General features: G+C 28.1%; 1 protein-coding gene across 1 annotated transcript in view; it reads left to right on the top strand.

Moving 5' to 3' along the window:
• Positions 1-7885, top strand: part of LOC105627406 (rhophilin-2) — a 32343-nt gene extending 24458 nt beyond the window's left edge. The window contains exons 12-15 of the mRNA XM_012208689.1: positions 5696-6095; positions 7160-7470; positions 7561-7654; positions 7737-7885. Of these exons, the coding sequence (XP_012064079.1) occupies positions 5696-6095; positions 7160-7470; positions 7561-7654; positions 7737-7885 (954 nt within the window). The remainder of the gene's footprint in view (positions 1-5695; positions 6096-7159; positions 7471-7560; positions 7655-7736) is intronic.
• Positions 7886-9295: the final 1410 nt, after the last annotated feature.

Below are 9295 nucleotides of genomic sequence, written 5' to 3' on the forward strand. Positions count from 1 at the left end.
CATTAAAATTTTAACTTAATTAAGTTACTTTTAAATGTTAACTTTTAACTTTTTTTTAAGTTAAAAAATTTTTTTATCTCTTTTAAATATCCTAGAAAAATAATAAGATATAATAAAACTAAGGGTGTATATTTGTAATCTGTTCATATTTTAAGATCATCTTAAATAATTTCTTAAGATGCTAATACAGCCCTCTGATTTGTTTATGTGGTTGTGCCTTATGTCATAAGCCTTAGTTCGGATCTAATAAGTGTTTTAAGCCTTAAGTCATAATAGTCATAATAAATTGACCAATTACAGTCAAATATTCTTCTCGCATTCAATTGTAATTGGTCAATTTCTTATGGCTTAAAACTTATTAAAAAGTAATCACTGATCTTAAATTTTCTCTATGTGCTAGCTGTTTTTTTAAAGTTATATAACTTATATAGTTATATCATTATGTGTTATATACTTATATCACATATGAATAAAAAAATAAACAATTTAATTTACTTAATAATCTATATTGTAGTTATTTAATCTCATTTTAAGAAAAATTAGGACATTTTGATCTAAAAATAATTTTTTTCAAAAATTAATTTTTTTTTAACTTAAGTTAATTCAATATTGACTTAACTTACGTTAAGTTAATTTTTTATTCCTTCAACTTTTAACTTAATTTTATTTTGTAAAGCCATTAACATTAACTTTATTCAGTTAAAAAAAAAAACATTAACTTACTCAATCCTGGGAATGTGTAATAATATACGTTAAAATAATATGTAATATGTAAAATAAAATTTTGTAACGTTCATTGAAGAGGACCGTTGAAAAAAGTCGACACGTTTGCAACATTGTTTATACAATGAAGTTTAAACAATCAAAAGTTTAGTCAAAACAATTATAGCATAGTTAAAACGTAAAGTTTAGTCAAAACAATTATAGCACATATTATTACATGCTTGCTAGACTTTGAAAAACCTTATTGTATATTAATTGTATTGTATATTAATTGAATATATATTTTTATAAAAATATAGAAGAATAAGAAGAAAAGTCAACTTCAATTTTAAACTTCAATTTTCAAACAATCATGTAGAAAATGGTTAATTATCCGTTTTTTAATGGATATAAACAGCAAAAAAAAAGTAAAATTTTTTCTTTCGATTTTTATCAACTTGTACGTTCTTAAGTATTTATAAAAATATATATTTACGGATACTTGTAATACGCGAATATATTTTCCGCGAATACTATCTTTCGCTCCTGAGAAATGAAGAACGCAAAGATGTAGGTGAAGGTCTTGAGAGTTCGTCCACGTCGAGAGTTAGCACCACCACGACGATCCCCTACTTAAATTGACCAGCCAGCCGAGCAACTGGGTTACTTTGGTGTATACCGTCCAACAGTCAATGTCTTTCTCGTTTCAAACTTGGTGACTGCGCGTAAAATTGCGGTTAATAAAATTCGACGTTGCATCTTCAATGTTGCGAATAAGTCCAAACCGAATCATAGCGGAATTAAAATAGTGCAACTTTTTTTATAGTCTATTAACTATAAAAAAATCTCAATCGGCTAGATGATTTCTTGACTTGAAAAAATTTACCATCAGCTAAGCAACGAGTGAAGCTCTCTGAAGAAACGAGAAGAAAAAAGGAACAGAGCGATCGTCGTGGGAAGAAGAGACTAAAAACAGCAAATTGAATATTAACCAAGTATTAATTATTATGGTTATTACTAAGTGAATAAGAATTCATTTAAAAAAGCTTTCTGTAATTATATGCAATTTTAAATAAATGTGATGGCAATATAAAGGCAAAAGCTTTTAGATACATGGGGAAAAAAATTAAATAAGAATGCTTACTAATATGAAAGCATTTTGAAACGAGCTTGTCTCCCTTAATAGATTAATCAAAAAGCAGTAATATTTATTTAAATGCGAATTGAGCTTCGTATTTAATGGAAAGGAAAATGCTTGAATGGAATAAAAAGAAAGCGTACATCGAAAAGCCCAAGAGTAAAATGCCGAATTTTAAAGTTGATTGTGTTTAATTGAAAGATTGAATTATAGTTTGTATAAGACGCAGTTTAGAGTTTCTTCTCTCGGATGGAGGATTAACTCTCGTTACATCCGTCTGCAAAAGTATGTTTGGCGAGCGTGAGTGGTAAAAGTGGATCAATGTAACCCGTCCATCAAGTTCGCGCGATAATATCCTCGCGGTAGTATACTCTAAAAAATTTCATCATATTGGTGTAAATTTAACATCATGATGTGATGTCTATATAATTCTCTATTCTCTCTATTCTCTCTATGTTAATATAAACACCAGAGATTGTAAATCCACATTATGTTGCTATTATTAACACCAACACGATGCAAATTTTAAATTAATGCATAGATACTACATAATGTTGAATACACACCGATATTTTGTAGAATGTACAGAATGTCTTTCCCATCGGCAATAAATACCTCGTACAGCATGCGGATTGCAGAAAGTTTTCAGGAACGTTTCAACCTTTCGCACCTCATACGCAACAATTCTAAAAGGATTCTGCAATATGTCATATGAAACGCTTTAAAAGAAATGTTCCTAAAATCTATTATATATATATATAATAAATTGAAAAACATATTTAAACAGAACAAAAAATCATCACGATGTTAAAATGGCTCCAAAATGTTTATTAAAAGTCATTTTTTGATCAATCGCAATTCAGTTTAACGTTGATTGTGATTTGTTCTATTTAAATTGCAAAACACTTTTTTTGTATATGAATAGCTTGTTTTGTTTTAATTGCAAAAAATTCGTTCATATAATGATATTATGTCATAAATATAAATATAAATTTAAATATTATTTAAGTATCAATCAATCAAATAAATATTTAAGTATCAAGTATATATTCAAATATCATTTTTGTAATACTAGAAATAGCTGAAACCTCTTTGATAATATTTCAAAAAGATTTGCAGATTCTTTCCCTGACATTTCATCAACCTTTCAACAAGGTTTCATGTACAAGAATTGCGATTTTGCTATTTCAGAGAGATTTCAGAAATGTTGCAGACATATTTCGCAATTTTTATGAAATGTTTCACTTTTCAGTTGAAATATTTCTGAGATATTTCTGAAAACTTTCGATGCTGTATAAGATCCTTCTTCTGTGGTAACGCATTTCGTTACAGTAAATGATAATAACTGTGTTAAATGACGAATGACGATATAATAGAAAACTGAAAATTTTTCATATTAACTAGTGCATAATTAAATTCGTAATCGAACATGAGAATTTAAAATTCAACATAATTGTGTAATTTATGTGTCATGCGGATTACAAAAATACTCGTTAATACTACCGAACGCTTACAACGCGTTCTCTCGTGACGTGGTCTTGAATAGAAACGATATCGCGTTTATACGGTATTGCACTTTGAGTATCGTGATAGGATAGAAAGTCGGATCTGAGCGCATGATGAATATAGCACACCGCGAAACGCGTGTTCCCATTGCAGCAGCGAAGCCCCTTCGTTTACTACTTCCTCCCAGCGTCTCACTTTCGTTTCACGAATCGTTTAAGCATCACACTCGCGGAGAATTTCAAGTAATTGTCATTGGATAATAGCTTTCGGATTCAAGGCTCTTGAAAATAGCTAAGAAGAATCGATATTTTTATGAAAGAGAATTTTTGTCAACATTCTTATACGTTGATTAAAGTTGATAAAGGCCTCTTTGAACCTCTCTGCGAATTAAATTAAATTCCGGTTAATTAAATTTCTTATACAATTATCGCATTGATATGCACAATTTAAATACATAAAAACAAAAATGTTTGCTCAATACAATTAATTTTAAAATTGTGTAATATTAAAATTATACACTTGATTCTAAATGTTTTGATTAGAATGTAACTTAAAGCTGATATTACTAAAATATTAAATCAGACATTAAGCTTATTATGAGAAATAATTTAAATTATCCTCCTTACTGGTTCATACAATGTAAAAATTAATGAAGAAGTTATAATAGATCTTTCTTTATTCATCTTTTTCTACATTAAAATTATATATGGTAAAATATTCATTGATAATCACAAATTAAATCTATTGTTTGTAAGGTTTAATTAATTAAATTAATTAAATTAATTTGTTTAATTAATTTAATCCATTAATACATGAATAAAAAGCATCAGTACGATAAAATGATTATTGTGTGTAAGACGAAAAACTTGATTTTATAAAGATATATTGAAATGAAAAGAAAATATTGTTTAAATATTTTAAATAATGCTAATGCTAATTAGCAGTTAGTAATGTCTATAGTGTCTTGACTATAGTAATTCTCTATTTATACATTGTAATATCTCTATGCTTTACTGATGCTTTCCGAGACTTTCTCTTTACGTTCCATGCCATATTAACTGCTAGCGAACCGGAATAATTTGTCCATGATTCGCTATTTGATTTTCTCATTTCTCTTCTGCTTTTATATTTGTCAACTATGTCAACTATGTTTAATTAAATAAAAAAAAGTCTAACATTTATAAGAATCGAATGTTGTAATTTTATAAATAATAATTAAACAACTTTAAATTATGATAATGTATGTGAGAGTGTGTGTGTGTGTGTGTGTGTGTGTGTGTGCGTGTGTGTGTGTGTGCGTGTGTGTGAGATGCTCTTTTTCCATTAAATGGATATTCAATCAAACAGTTTAATGTTAGCTAGATTCTCTTCTATTAACAGGCCAAATTATTTTCTGGAGTAAAAAATCGATTTTTAAGAAATTGTTTTTTAAATATCTATATAATCTCTCTCTATTATAGTTCTAAACTTCTTATTAATATAATTCTTTTTAATAATAATCTTATTAATATAATTACAGTCTTAAAAAGGGTCAACGTATACTTATAGTACAAGTATCACTTTAAGGTAAAAAGATTAAAATGAATGTTTTTATAAACTTAAAGAATATTTATCATAATTTTATAAACGTACATTTTTCTCAAGATGTATTATTTTATCAAGGTTTGGATGATATTTCAGTTATATTTTAATATCTTTGAATGAAAATTTACACGAATATTTTTAATTCACTCAGTCTCTTAAGCATTTTTTAAATTTGTATTTTTATTTTATTTTTATAAAACAAAAAAATTGATGTTAACTAAAAAAATTGATTTTAAAAATGACCTAAGAATTTAATTTGTGATATAATTATCTCAATTCGATTTAAGATTGCGTCTAAAAACCGAAAGTGACTTTGGAGTGCAATTGTAAAACTGAATGTGTACATGTAAATTCATGCTGAAATATTATTTAAAACGTTAAGATCCAGCTTAGATAAGACTTTTTCTAAAATTAAAAAAAAAACAAATTCATTTAGTAATTTTTAAAAATAATTTTTCAAATATTATCGTTTTTTATTTAAAATAATTTATTTATTTTAATTAAATATTTAAATTAACTAACATAATCGATTTATGTATTTTCTTCAATTAATATGCTGTTTTCAGAGATAAAGGAGATTACATTCGTAATATGATTAATTTTGTATTTTACTGAATTTAAATAAAATCACATTAAGGGATTTTACAACAATTGTAAAGCTGCTTTTTCCTGCTGATTAAATGCTGATGCAGCCACTGTTATTCCATTAAGATAACGTAAAATCCATTGAGATAAAACATTAATTAGACTTGCATTACTGTTCAGACAATGGTATCGGAAGGGCAGCAAAAGAAATATGATGAATATAAGAGTACGTTGGATGCGGACACGCTGGAAACGGCTAGATTGGAACTCCGTGAGGATGACAACACGAGAGACCAAGCGCTGAAGCAATTTCGGCATTGGATCGAGAAACATCCTACGATTAAAAAATGTAGGACTGATTCGTTGTTCCTATTAAGATTTCTTAGGACGAAGAAATTCAGTTTGCCGATGGCGCAGGAGATGCTGGAACAGTATCTCACTATTAGGCAACTTTATTCCAATTGGTTCCAAAATCTCGACGTTGATGATCCGGAACTTATGGCCATCATCGATAACGGCTATTTAGTACCAATGTTAAAGCGAGATCAACACGGCCGAAAAGTGTTAATGTCATGTGCAGGTACCAATCCCATGAATACAAAAGACTAATTTAAGACGCAGCTAAATCATGACATATTATAATAAGGTTGTTCCATCTTCGAACAAACTGTTATGTGATAATTTATTTAAAGGATTAAAGAGTAAAAGAGTATAAGAAAGTAAGAGAGTGAGAGTTAGAGAGTGAGCTGAAGTGTCAAAAAATAGAACGACCCAATCTAAATTTATTAAATAAATAAGGAGGATACAACTACAATGCACGATGTATTTAGCAAAAATCATATATTTAAAAAATTATTTCATATGATAGTAGAAGTAGACGTTTCAGTCAAGTCTTGACCATCATCAGTACAATAAAAAATGTAAATGGTGTTAGACGAATTCATATTCATACTTATAGAAGGAGACTTTATACGATATAATAAATTCCTTGTTATTCGAACATTTGTAAGGCTTCGTATGAAAAATACGGAATTTCCGAATGTAAATTTATATCTTTCAATTTTGAACTAGCGAATAATTTTTAACATTCTGTTTAATATCTAACACCATTTATATTTTTTATTGTACTGATAATGGTCAAGACTTGACCGAAACGTCTACTTATCATATGAAATAATTTTTTAAATATACGACTTTCGCTAAATAAGTAAATACATCGTGTGTTGTGACTGTATGCTTTAATTATTTATATTTTGTATTGTTTTAAGCTAGTTATTCCACATTTATATAAACTAGTCAGCTAGTCATTTATTTTCACGTTTCAAAGGTACGTTCGCAAACTTAAAGTTCGCAATTCTCTCTCGCGAACATTATTTCATTCTTGTCACCAAATATTAAACAAAATTGAAATGACGCATGTTGCGAATGTTGAGAACGTTAAGTGGAACACATCCCCAATTACTGGCATTTAATTCATTGTATTGAAAGTTACCCAATTTTTGTAATAAAATTATTCGTGCTTGATATTATTATTATTATTATTATTATTATTAAGCCTGATATTTTTGTTTCATAATTAATTTCAATTAGTCTCCGAATATATATTAAATATTCATACTACTTTATTTTCTTTGTTTTTTAAAGGACGTTTCGACCCTAATAAATTCTCATCTGCACACTTGCTCCGGGTTCATAGTATGGTGGTCGAGACCTTGATGGACGATGAGAAAAGTCAAGTCTATGGCTACACATATCTCAACGACGTAGGGAGATTGTCCATGAACCATTTCGGCACGTTGTCTTTCATGGACATTCGTAATATATTGAGGTGCATACAGAACAGTACACCGATGCGTCATAAGGAGACACATATAATCAATCTACCTAGCAGCGTAGCGAAGCTCCTCGAATTCAGCATGTCTATATTAAACGACAAGCTTAAGTCTCGCGTTATGGTAAATATCGCGAAATGGTAAATTTTGTTATGATAAATATGGCTGGTTTAAATTTACACATCCGAGAAATCATATTTGCAATTTTTGCAGATACATAGAAACGTACAAGAGCTAAAAGAAGCAGTGGATCCAAAGATACTACCGAAGGAATATGGCGGGGAAATCTCGCTTTCGGAAATGATTGGTACGAAGATTCTCCTCGCAATTCTTTCAAGTTTCAACAGACTCAAATTGTATTATTTCTTAACATGCTATCTATTTTTTAGACGAATTTAAGAAGGAACTAAAACAGAAAAAAAATGAACTCAAGGCCCTCGACGATATGTATATTGAAATATCACCGAAATATTATCAAGAGGCTAATGAAGAATTAAGCGGAATATGCGGTTCGTTCCGAAAGTTAGAAGTCGATTAAGAGACAATCTATTTCTTTTCGATTTTACAATTTCACATTGTCAGCACCTTAATATATAGTTTAATATATAGCTATTTTCATATTATGTGATTACACGCGTATTAATGAACAAGTGTTTTACCAAAAAAAACCATAGAAATATATTATTATGACACAGAGATCATGAGCACGTAAACGTATGTATGTATAAGCGATTTATACATCAATAATTGTTAGCTGGTTTTAACTACATAGTTAACTACATATTTTTATTCTTAGATATATTTCCCTCTAAATCGATATAAATAACAAAAAATAAAATTAATTAGGTAATATCAAGTAACATCCTGGTATAATCTGTATATAAAATATACGAAAATTTACTTTGATATAATAATACCTCGAAATGTTGTGTGTGTGTGTATAGTACTCGTTTATAGCTTATATGTATTAGATTATCCGGAAAGTTCGTGCCGATTTTGAAGGAAAATTGAAACGCAGAAGATTTAAATTTTTAATTTCATTTATTAAATTTAAATCTTTTGCAGCACGAACTTTCCGGACAACCTAATACATAAGTTTTCCTTGTAACAGTTAAGATTTCGTAATGCATACGAGTTAATGCTCGTTCCGCCGGTGGTACCAAGTTACCTATGATCTATAAGTCATTATCTTGATTACTTTAAGATTGTAAATTGTGGTTTGACAAGCTCACACTTTATTGATCTATCAGGTTTCAGGATAGAAATTTTTATGTTTTATGTTGTGTATTTTATTATATATTCTGATTTTTCTTCAGTTATTTCTCTGACATGGAGATTATAGAGATTATAGATCATCTAAATTAAGTTTTTAACGTTTCATGTCATTAAGACACATATTAAAAAACTTTTTGATATTTGTAACTATAATTACATATTATTATAATTATAATTATGACTACTATATATATATATATACTGATTGATTGGTAGAACTATACATTAGGGCGGTTGTTATTTTTAAATAATTTTTTGAAATTTGACATTCCCTAAAATGGTTCAATATCTCAAAAAAAAAATTATCAGAATTTTTTTCAGATTTTTTGAACAATATTAATTCGTGCCACCGGGACATAGTAAGCGGAAAAGCATCTTGAGGTGTCCCGATTCAAAAATTATTAAAATAACGACCATTCTAATATACACGTATACTTACTACTAATACTATAATAGTCATAATTATAATTATAGTAATATGTTAATTATATAAGTATAAATATAATATAGGTATAAATATCAAAAAGTTTTTCTCTCAATGCATCTAATGTACGAAATGTACATTCGTAAATACGTATTTTTGAATATGTTTCGAGTTAATAATATATATTCGAGTTAAGAAACAAAGCTGTTAACTATATATATATATATATATATATATATATATATATAG

The sequence above is a fragment of the Atta cephalotes genome, assembly GCF_000143395.1.
Source record: "Atta cephalotes unplaced genomic scaffold scaffold00009, whole genome shotgun sequence".
Lineage (NCBI taxonomy): Eukaryota > Metazoa > Arthropoda > Insecta > Hymenoptera > Formicidae > Atta > Atta cephalotes.